General features: G+C 38.6%; 1 protein-coding gene across 1 annotated transcript in view; it reads left to right on the top strand.

Annotated features, from left to right (window-relative positions):
- The first annotated feature begins 332 nt into the window (after positions 1–332).
- Positions 333–12,008, top strand: part of KNDC1 (kinase non-catalytic C-lobe domain containing 1) — a 64,975-nt gene continuing 53,299 nt past the window's right edge. Inside the window, exons 1-3 of the mRNA XM_005144064.4 lie at positions 333–428; positions 4,939–5,137; positions 8,345–8,403. Coding sequence (XP_005144121.2) covers positions 333–428; positions 4,939–5,137; positions 8,345–8,403 — 354 coding nt within the window. The remainder of the gene's footprint in view (positions 429–4,938; positions 5,138–8,344; positions 8,404–12,008) is intronic.

Genomic DNA, 12,008 nt, shown 5'->3' with positions numbered 1-12,008 from the left:
GGGCGGGCACCGCCACAGGAGGGCGGGCGCCGCCGCAGTGAGGCCGCGCCGGGAGGGCAAGGCGGCGGCGGGCCGCGTTGCCATGGCAGCGCTGCCCCAGCCAAGGGCTTGAGAGGGCGACGGCGGCCGCCGCCGGGAGAGGCGAGGGCCTCCCTGCGGCCGGCCCCCGCCAGGAGGGGAAGGGGTTAAAGCAGGGAGGGCGCGCGAGCCAGGCGTTGTGGGGGTCGCCGCCGGGGAAAGCCCGCAGGCGGGTGTGGGGATGAGCCGAGGGCCGTGCTCCGGGCGTGTAGAGAGGCTGCAGAGGTGAAGCCCTTGCTCCCTCGCCGGACAGAATGGAGGCTGTTGGCGCCCCAGAGGACGTGTTTTATGAGGAGGAGGAGGTGAACTGCTATGATTTCGAGCCTCTACCGACACTGCTGGAGGATGAGGTGAGTGAGGCAGGTGCAGGGACGGAGCCGCCGCCGCCTTTGCACTCACCTGTGATGAGGCGGCTTCAGTGGTAGCCGGTACCTCACTACTCCCGCTGGCGCCTCCTTCCTATTGCCCCCGCCGTGGGGTCAGCTGCGCCGGCCGGAGCTTGGGGGTCACCCGGCCAACTGAGAGCGGCCAGGCCGCGGCAGCTAAACTGCCCTCTTCGGGTTCACGGTGCGTTCCTCACGTTCTCCTGACTGGTGATTCTGGTGATCAGATTGGGCTTAGTCTATCCCCATGCACCTTCTCAGCACAACAGCAAAGTCATGGTCCTCGAGTGCAGGGTGTCTTGTAACTCCCATGGCAGCTGTGGGTTAATGCTGCGGTCGGGGAGTGAGTGTCCTTGTCACACCTGATACAGGGAAATTTCTTATTACAAGCAAAAGTGTTTCCTGTAGCTGCAAACCAGATTTTTGTATACTTATCTCTTCCTGCCCTGTTGCTATTTGTTCAGTTGCTATGTCAAATAACCTGAAATAACCTGTAGCTAAACCCAGTTCTGCCATCAGATTTATCTGGTTTTGTGCGTGGTTTTGCACTTGTTTTTTATTGTTCTTGCTCATCTTCGTATCTTTTCACATGAAGTGTGTTCCTTAGCCCCCCTGCTGAATGTTTGGGTGGAATGTTTTGTTGGGTTTAAGTTGGTTGGTTGGTTTGGGTTTTTTTAAGTGAAAATTTGGTAATCCATATGTGAGCCACTTGTTCCCCAAATTAGATCTTTCAGACTTTCTCATTTACTGTGTCAAGAACCCAAACTCAATTAGGACTTAAAAGTGAGTTTTAAAATAAAAAGCCTTTTACAGTGTTTCTTCAGGGTGCAAGAAAACTGAAGGTCAGCTCTTCTGTGTGAGGAAGGCCTGAGCCCATTTTTTTTACCTGCTAAATATATGCTATGATTATGGATTCTCAGCAGTTCTTTCTATTTAGTTATTCCAGGTACATGAATATTTTCCATATTCTTGTTGAGAGAATGAGCATGACCTGTCACCTGGCAGCTAGAGAAGTTAAAAGGGCTGCTTTGAAGTCTATTCAGTGGGCTTACCCAGGCAACCCAGTGGTTTTTCTTAAAATGTGAACAATTTAATGAATGGTTAACATTTGGTTGACACATTTTCTATGATTTTTGGAACAGATTGTTTTGAAGTTTGTTTGAATTGGCAAAAAGGCTTACGTGCCAGAAAACTGTGAATGCTTAGTCATTTAGCGGAACCTGGACCTGTATATGGAATGAGGTTGGGGTACAACATATGTAGTTTACAAAAGTCAATATGTAAAGCAAGAAGCTGCCTGAGCCGAAAAGTAGGAAATGCAAAGGATGTGGGTGTGTTTCAGATGCCTTTCTTTACTAAGTATTTGTTTTGCACTCCTTAATATTTAATTGTAAGTTTTTTGAGAAGTTACCTGTGGCCTATTAATTTGTTTTCTCATACTGTTCTCTCTTCTTCTGACTAATCATATGCTACTGCACTGTTTTAGATTTTATGAAGAAAACACAAGAATAACATGAAAACTAACGTGAATAATGAAAGCATGATTGTCTGACCTGTTAACTTTTTGTAGTTACTAAACAGTAATTGCTTTTACAAGTGTATTTTGCTGGTAATGAGATGAGGGAAAAGGCATCAGCATCTCTGTTACATAACACACTCAAGTTTGCCTGTAATTCAGGTGGATCAACTTTCAGCAGTCCAAGTATAGAAGTCATGCCTTGCCAGACGCTTCAGCTTGCCAGAACCTTCTGTGTTGTAGTCTTAAAAGGACTTTTTTTTCTCCCCTTCAGTGAAAACTTTGTTTCTGTATGGCTTTGGGGATGCAAACTAGTCCACCGCATGTCTCTGTGTTTTCAATGCTTCATTCTCTGCAAAGGCCTTGCTTTGCAGCAAGATCAGTTTTAGTAACTTGGGTCAAGATGGAGAAATATATGGTTTCTGTGGAGCAATATGTGGTTTCTGTGAAGAAATGCCTTCACATCCTGGAGAACTGAAGAGAGGAAGGCTTGTAGTATGGTTGTGATAGTGGTGTTTTGCTTTGTTTTTTTTAATCTTCACCTAAGCATCTATTGCCGATTGAAGCTACTGAACATTCATTCATAGGCCTTTCTTCTTCTTCTTTTTTTTTTCCTTTTTTTTCCCCTTTTTGCTTTGTTGTGAGGTTGGGGTTGTTTTGGTTTTGTTTTGTTTTTTTTATGTATCGCCTAACTGTTCCATCACCTGGAAGGAAGATAAGTTTATCTGACATGAGTTCATTATTATCTTTTGTTTACTCCCTAAATAACCACAAGACAGATATTTTTGTAGGTTTATACTGTAGATATCACTACTAATGATTAATACCCACTTGCAGAGCTCAGCCTCAAAGCTTGTTGTAAATTCTGTCAAGTCCTGATTGTGACTGGAATTTGATGTTGAGGCTGTCTTAAAGGTTGATCCTATGAGAGCTTAAAATAGAAATAATTACACGTTCATTGCTTTGATCATAGAATTTCTATTTCTTTTTTCTTTTTTAAACTTTTTCTTGCCATAGAATTAGCAGTTTGTTGTTTCCTTTCCAAGCCTATCCTCATCCTACCTATCAGTTTGGTCAGCTTCAAAATCTAATGGCTTGTGGTCCAGCTCCTTTTCATATATTAATGTTTTCAGATACAGGAATCACTGTGCTGCCCTTCATGCTTATAAGAAGTTCACCATAAAGATATGCAAAACCTCCTCATCCACCCTCAAGATATGATGGCAGCATTACACATATGGTGCTAAACACAGCACAAAAAAATGAGATCTTTTGTCTTGTGTACCTGAACTGTAAATGCTTTTGCTGTTCATTATTATGCAGGACTAAACTTAATGAGCCCAGGGTTTGTGATGAGTGCCAGAAAGCACTGTAGTAGTGCTACCATTAGTAAATCAATCCATCTCTAGGCTGATGAAAATTAGAATATTGATAGTAGAAGTTAAGTTTCCCAATTCATAGTAAGTGTGCTTTATTTCCTACCTGGATTTTTTTGTTTGTTTTAGGTTGTTTTTTGGGGGGGGGTTGTTTGTTTGTGAGTGGTTTTGTTTGGTTGTTTTTTATTTGGGTTTTTTTTTTCCCCTAATTTATTAAGCATTCTGCTTCAGACTAAAAGGCAAAATAAAATTTTGAACTAAAGGTGGTTCTGTGTTTGAAGGCTATTATGAGTGCAATACTTGATTCTCTGAAAAAACATGTTAACAAACTGTTAACCTTTCTGTAAATGGTAATCCAAATATCATTTATGCCCACCAGGACTGAGGTATGAAAAGAAAGTTTAAACTGTGTTTTCCAAGGAATTAATAATACAAGCCACCATGGGTTTCTGAACACTAAGATACCTCACATTCTGGTTTGCTGACTATCTCTTATTTTAAGTAATACAGAGCTACATCTTCAATTCAAGGTATAATTAATATAATTCAGAAACACAGATTTTAGTCTTAAGTACTGCATGTAAATGAGAAAATATTATGTGTAATTCATAGTGGTATAGTTTGGTGTAAAGTAACTTCTGTGGACACTCCCATTTTTGTTAGTGTATTTCTCCTTACAGGTGGGACTGATGTTTTGCTTGTATGATTTTGTCATTCCTTTATGTTTATGAAAGCTTTACTCTGTAGCTATGGGTAATGTATTAATTTTGTATTCTAAAAACTGCACATAAAAAGGCTTGCTGCTTTGGGCTAAGCATTGTTTCTGAATATCTTGACTAGAAAAGCCACATTGCAGCCACACTTTCTTTTTTTTGAAAATGGACTCTTCACAGCCTTATTCTGATAGCAGTGTCAAAGGAAGTTGGCTTGTAATTTAGGACAGTAACTTACAAATGAAGTCCATGAGTTATTTTGATCACTGAGAGCTCTGGGTATAATGGGGAGGCTTAGAACAATCAAAGTGTTTGGTTTTCAGTCATAGTGTAAGAACACTTTTCCTATGACTTGCTTGGCTTTTGAGTGTTTATTAAGTTGTCTGCACAACTGAACTTCACAACAGCATTATTCTTAAGGCAGGCTAATTTAAAGGGTACTCCTTCCCAGATCACAGATGGTAGGGAAAACTGCAGTGAAGATAATTTTTAACTAGTTTATCCAAAGACTCCTGGGAGAACTTTAGGGAGACATGGGTTAAACAAAATGTTTTAATTTGGTCTCTGCTTTCACCTCCCAATGGTCTGTTTCCCTAACTTTGATGCAGTGTTTATGCAACTCACATAGCTCCCATAGTAAGTCTTTTTTTTTTTAAATAATATTAACATACTGCAGTACCTTTATTCAGGTTAACTGCTTCTTGAGAGACTCTGTGTTAAGAGCAAAGTAATGCACTTGATGTGTCTTGGGTGTTAGTAGTTTGAGAACTTGCTGGGAAGGTTACTCTTAGCCAATTGTGTCAAATGTAATCTATGATACACAAAGTAGTGTCATGAAATCCAGGGTAATTTATTAATTCATATCTTGGCAGGAGAATGTGTCCCTTGCTGATATTTTGTCGCTGCGGGATAGCTGTCTTACTGAGCAAGATATCTGGGCAATTTGCCTGGAGTGTTGCCATTCTCTGAAGAGCATTGCCCATTCTTCAATCTTCCAGACACTGTGCATCACTCCTGATACTTTGGCTTTTAACACCAATGGCAATGTATGCTTCATGGAACAGCTCAGTGGTAAGTATTTGTGTTTCCAGGCCATTTGTTTTAGAACTATGGAAACTCATAGTGAGACACTGTAGGAAACCATTATATTCTATTCTTAAGACTTGTAGCTAAAATAAAGAGAAAACAAAAACCTGTTTAGGAATGGGTGAGTATAGGCCCATAAGAAACTGCATGCTCAGTGTTGTGATTGGTGATCAAAGGCTTTTATGGGTTTTCTTAGAAGATTCTTTCTAGTGATTTTAAGACTTATCCAGGAGAATGTGATTTATATCCATTTTAAACACTGTAGAGTATGTATTTGTGTATCTGTGTGCACAAGTCTTTACCTGTGTAAAGCACATTCTTGGGCTCTTCCATTTCTTCTCATTTCATGGATATGTGCTATTTATAGAGAAATCTGATAGTGTATCTTGATGATTGTGGCCACAGAGAATGGGGCAATTCTGGTGCATATTCACTGTTAGAAAGGAAAAGCTCTCTTGAATACGGATTTTTTGAATTTATTGTAAGTCATGGTTTTTAGAATCAGCAAGTATGATGACTGACTGAGAAATAAATTTTAATATGCTAAAACCCAGTGTGTAGTAGCATATGAAATCTTCAGATATTGTAGTAGATGAATGGGGGGATGCTTAACTTAAAAAGATGACTTCTGATTTCAGGACAGACATAAAAGCATGTCATTGTCACTGTTCCTTTTTCACATGACCCATCTCAAAATGATGGATCTTGAGCTTGTTAGGAATATTACAAAAGAAAACAAAAAACCCCAGCTCTTGCTCTGTAGTCCTTGTTAAAATATTGTCAGGTTGTAACTAGAAGAACTGTTCTGGTCTGTATACACACTGCTCAGGTTATTATGTTGTCTTTAACCTAATTTAGTTTTAAATCTATGTTAAGAGTGTTTATTCTTTCAGTTGAAATATACATGACAGTAGTTAGAAAAAATGCAGTAAACTAACTTTGCAACAAATGAATATTTGCTGCCTTCTTCAGCATTGAATATAGTATGTTAAATAAGCATGGAGCATCATAAAATATAATTAATAAAGATGAAAATATCTTTATAATTGTTGTTGTATTTGTTTTGTGCCTAAATTTCCCAAATATGAGTCAACTTTTAGTTCCATGTTAATAGGGTAATGTGGAATCAATTTCCTTCATTTTCATGAGCATGTCATAACTTGAAGTTAAAAAAATTAAAAACAGCTTTGTATTCATAAGGGTATATGAAATCCTTGGTAAAGAAAATAAATCTGGTGGATGAAAAATTGCTACTAGGAAAGAAAAAATCAATTTCTTCTTAAATGTTTTAGTCTAATTGAATAGCTGGCTAACAACTGATCCATGTATTTGCGGTATTCAAGTGCTTAAAATATGGAATAACAAATTCCTGTGCAAAGCAAATGGACAAGTACTTAGTTCCCTGAAGTCATGTTAGTTTCTGAAGGAGGAAATCTTCATTAGTTCTCTTTAAAGAAAGTTGTGTTTGCCCTGTGACTGCAAGAAGTTATGTATATATTCTGTTTCCCACAAGCATGCTCCACTGTGTCTTTGACTCTTTCCTGCAAATCTTATTCCTATTTGGTTAAAATAAAGTTTGCTAGGTATGTACTTGGGAAGGTTGTCCTTTTTGCTTCCCTATAGTTATCTGTGGATTTATTCTTCCTGAAGAAAATTATAACCTCTGGATTTGCTTGCCAGTAAGAGAAAATGAACAGCCTGTCACCTCTCTTTAGCAGCAAGTTCTGCTTCCTGCAGGTTCTGTGGTGCTACAGTGACAAACATTCAATAGGATGTTCTGCCAAGGGCTCTGATATCTTGTCTCTTCAGATCAGAAAAATTTCCATTGTAAACATGATATTAAAAGAATACAGCAGCTTTACTAGTGACAGAAAAACTGTATACTTGTATAATCTTTAAAGTATTCTATGGAAAGAAAGTAAAAAGGTAGTGGGAAGATGAAAAGAAGGAGCAATAGTCTGGAGGGGAGAAGAGAAGACAAAGCATCTTCTGTCCATTAGTTCTCTTACCCTTCTGCCTCCCCAAATATCAGAGAAAAAAAAATGAGGGGTGCTCTCTTTTTAATTGAGAAAGTAGATTCAGGAGCATAATAAGAAACTAAATCAATTAGTGGCCCGTGGATAGTCAGCCATGCCAGGTAGCTGCAATACATGAATACGTAACAAAAAAAAAAAAAAACCAAAACAGAACAAAAACTTGTCAAGTGAGTTTAGTATCCTTACAGTAAAAGAGCTTTGTATTTCACTTCTGAAATACAGGCACAAAAGTTTTATTGGACCTAAAGCTGTGATGAGTATACTGCACCTGTGAGCATACCTTTTATTTTCCTTCCCTTTTGAGAAGGGAAACTTAGTGTCTTTGCTTGTATATTATCTCAGTCATCCATTGGCTTCACAGAAGGGTAGACTAGATGAGCTGAATATATAAGTGAAAAGTAGAAGTTTAGTCTGACACTTTTTCTTAATCCCCTGATGTTGTTTAGTGGGTTCATGTGACTTCAGTGCTGTGTGATAATATATACCTGGTTAGATGCTGCAGCAACATTGGTCTCTCTTAAGAGGTTCCTTTCTTTCTTCCACCTCTTTATTTGGGAGTAGTTAATGCAGTAGCTCATTTCTCTGCTAACAGCACACAGGTGGGGAATGTGTTTCCTCAACTCTTTTTATAATTAAAACAAACTAAGCAGAAAGGTCAAGGTTCTAAGCTAGTTGGTAGATGAAGAGACAATTAGCTGTTCAGGTGTTTGGTTTTTTTTTTTTGTGCTTGAACCCTTATCACCTAAGTTTGCAATGGAAAATAGTGAATGGAAATGTCCCATTAATCAGATAAGCCTGCAAGCCACAGCTGAGCTGCACTAGCTTAGGTGATAACTTGGTCTAAACGTAAATGTATGAAGGCAAGAAGTGGTTAGGTGTGGTAAATGTATTTCTTTTGGGGTGTTGTTTCTTAGTAGGAAAAGTATGGTACTTTGTTACAGGAAGTTTGAAAACAGCACTTTGTTTTACTTACAGTACTAGAAGCATGGATAATCAGTTATTTGTATATCGGGTGAGGCAAAATACTGCTATACGCATAGTTTCTTTTGTGTCAGATCTGAGAATATAATTAAATCTGTATCATCAAATCTGTGTATTTTTTAAACAGACAAGACTATTAATTTCTAATTTGACATGTTTCCTTTTGCTTTCAAAGATGATCCAGAGGGTGCCTTTGTTCCACCAGAATTTGACATCACTGGTAACACTTTTGAGGCAAGTTCAAAAATTTATCTGTAAAATAGAGGGGGGTTTAATCATTTTAGTACCAAATGCTCAGCATTCCAAATGTATAATGTTAACACATTTAAAGATTGCACGTAGTAAATTGTGATGTTTAGATATACTTTGTGGAAATAAAAAGTAAATGTAAAATGCTGTATTAATGTTCTGTATAGACACATGTTCGCTAACTGTTAGAATGTGAGAATCTGTTTTGGCTGAATAATGTGTTGTCCTAAACCGCAGCTGGCCACTACTGTGTTCACTGGTATCCCTCACTGGTTACATCTGGTTGTTTGGAGACTAGCCATGAACTTTTATGACTAAATATAAAATTTGTTTGCCATCCTCTTCAATAAAATAATTCATGGAAGGGTAATCAGCAATTTTATCTTTGATTTAATGAAGAAACAAATTACTATCTGTTGCTTTGCAATGCACAAATGCTCTACATTGTTAAATTAAATTAGATCTAAATTGTTTATACTAATTCATTAGCCTCCCAAGTCAACCATCTCATTGCATGCTGGAGTGCTTGCTTGCTTAATATCCTTTTTTTTTTTAATACAGTATTTTTTTCTGACATGTATTCTTAGATAATTCAAACTTGTTCAATTCAAGGTATAAAAAAATTCTGCTTCTTTTTAGTTCAACACAAATACCTTTTACTTTTTGTAGCTATAGCCTTCATAGTCATGTGTATTGTTCTCTGTTTCATTGGTGGGGGAGGAGGGAAGGGTAAGTGAACCTTGGAAGTATGCAGTACTACAACTAAGATGAGAATGCTAAAGGAGGAAGGGTAGTATTACAGAGTAGGAAGTAGTACAGTGTTTGAAGGTTATAGATGCAACATTTCTTCATCCTGCTAAGCTTTATTAGGCCAACAGAACTCTAGTAATTTTTGTGCTCACTCTTGCCCCACACCCAAGCTGGTTTTTTTTGGTAGTCTCTGGGGACAGGGAGCCAATGTGAGTGAGGGGTGGTTAGAAAGTGACCAGTTTTGCAGTTGAACTTCGCAACTGCAGTAGTTTTTATGTTCAGGTTTAGTTAGGAAAGCAAATCCCAAAGTAACCCAAAAGTGACTAGTTTTGTTTTCTTTATGTTGTATGTCTGAAGCTGGACATACAACTTTTTTACATAAATGTGTAAGATTTTACATAAATTTGTTCTCCATCCCTTGCCCCTTAACAAGCCTCAGAGACTCTGACACATAAATGCATGAGACTTGTGGGATTATTTACTCCTCTGGCAAAATTGCTTTTCCTCCCAACCCTGTCATCCTCCTCTAGTAGCTGCTGAACTCTTATGCAGGTCGCAAATAGATACACTGAAACAGGTCAGAAGACCAAGGGGATGGAACAAGGTGAAATGGAAGTTTGGGAAGACTGGGGGAATGAGTGACCTAAAATTTTAGTTCTGTCCAATGTACAAGGTTATTGTATCCCTCTTGGGTAGAACTCATCTGTGTACAGGTTTATTATTGAAATTTTCTCTTTCAGCAGTACATACAAGCCTGTTAAATCCCAGTGAATCCCAATACCAGCACAACATAAACAATGATATATATGGTCAGCAGAAGGTGTTTGAGTCAAGTGACTCTAAACATTGACCCTTTAACTTTTTTGAAAAGATTGATGGAGATAAATGAAGGCACACACTTGTGTGGAAGGGGGTTAACATGCTCTGTCTTGTCTGTTACGAAGCAGGGTAAGGGCCAGGTACACGTATGTTTTCTGTCTGTTTCTCCAGTTTAATTATCTAGTAAGCTGGGGAGCCTTGCAAAGCAGGGAGAACAGTGCTACAACAGTGTCCTGTCGGTTCAGCTGTTTCTCATTGACCATCCTAGGGCAGTGCACAAGACTGAAAATCTAGGGCTTTCCCCTTTGCTGAGGCAGAGGTGTATTATTTTCTTGTGGGATTTATGTGCATTTTGTCAGACAGTTGTGAGATTCTGAGTATTTGTGGAAATTTCAAAGCTGTACCTCTTACTACCTGTAGAGTTTGGTTGATTTTAAAATTCAAAAAGTACTAAAGTACTTTGGTACCAGATCAAATTCTGCCAGGGATTCCACACTGATCTCATCTTGCTTTTGCTTTGCAGTTTCTAACACTCGCAGTGGGTTAATCCTTATGTACTTCTTACAATGGTTTTATAATACTGTAATTTTTCCAAGGTAGCTGTTTCCTTCTTGGTAGCAAAACTTCTCTTTTTCAAAGGTATTGATACTTTTGTCTATCCCTTGCCCCTAGTTGTAACATCTTCTGCAACAGGAAACCCTAGGCCCTTGTGCTTTCTTGGTATTATAAGATTCTTTATACTATATAAATAAGCTACCTTTTTTACAGTGGCATCAAATCTTTTCTGTTACTGCTTGCTTATTCCTTGGCAATTACCTTACTCAGTTGTTCTTTGTTGAAGGAGTGTCTTTGCAGCTGTTTAGCTGCTTTGTTGAGAGCAGTGAAAAGTCGTGTTTGTATTGAAACTGTTCCATTTCAAAATAAAGAAAAAGTAAGCTATGGAACAACTAATTATGTTCAGGAAGATCTTTGATAGACTATTGCCCCAGTGTCAAAGCTCAGCTGATTTAAAATACTTATGTCAGCCAGAGGTTTCAGTTGATTTGAGCATGACTTACTTTGTGGCTTCTAAAATGGAAGCACACAGTGAGGTTTGTGTAGCTACTGGATGACTTCTTTCTCTTTAAACTCTTAAAGAAAAAAAAAGTAAAAAATTCCTCAAATAAAGCTACAGTTATTTCAACAAGAGATGTTTTGTTTCCTGCTTGGTCAATTACTGATCCAGACCTCTAATGGGGTAGTGACTCCAGTCTAATTAGTTACTAAACTTAGCTGACACTCACAAGCACACAAGGGTAATAGACATGGAAACAAATTGAAATCCATTACTGTCCTGGTGTCTGAAACAACACTATTATAAATTTCAGGTTTTAGTTGGAATTTCAAATAGCAAGAGATCTAATGCTTCATCCAAATGACAATGTGCAGGCCTGAAAAGTGATTTCATGTGGTTTGCTTTAGACTTGTGACTTGTCTTCTAACCTGCTCTCCATTTGTAAAGTGGGAATAACAACACTAACTTCAGTTACTGTTGAGAGTAGGAAGGTAAAAGCTCTTCACGGAGTTGTCAGCTTCAGTGTCAGGGGTAAAACAAATTCTTTAGAGAGAAAGATGTTAAGAAGGAAATAGCTGTGAAAGGGGCTTTTTGTGCCCACAGTGAAGTGTGACTGAGCTTTCCAACTGGCGACTTCTTTAGAGATGTTAACCTATAGGGTTGGAGGAAGGATTGCTGTTTCTGAAGGTCTCAAGGGTCCTTGAAAGCACTGTGTTGCTAAGTGATTGGAACAGCATTTAATAGGTGTCCTGGTTTTGGCTGAGATAGTTATTTTTCTTCCAAGTAGCTTGTACAGTGCCATGTTTGGCTTGCAGTTCTGTTGTGTCTTCCTCTTCCGGGTGTACGTGTGGTCACAGTGCAAGGGAAGAAAAGGCAGCCAAGCAGGTACTGGTGATTTCTATGACAGCACTGAACTAAAATACAGAATCTCCTATGTATCTGTATTCATTTTTTCCCTCTAGCTTTG

Source organism: Melopsittacus undulatus, chromosome 4 (genome assembly GCF_012275295.1).
Source record: "Melopsittacus undulatus isolate bMelUnd1 chromosome 4, bMelUnd1.mat.Z, whole genome shotgun sequence".
Taxonomy (NCBI): Eukaryota; Metazoa; Chordata; class Aves; order Psittaciformes; family Psittaculidae; genus Melopsittacus; species Melopsittacus undulatus.
Note: the sequence above shows the minus strand (reverse complement) of the source record. Positions and strands in the feature narration are given on the sequence as shown.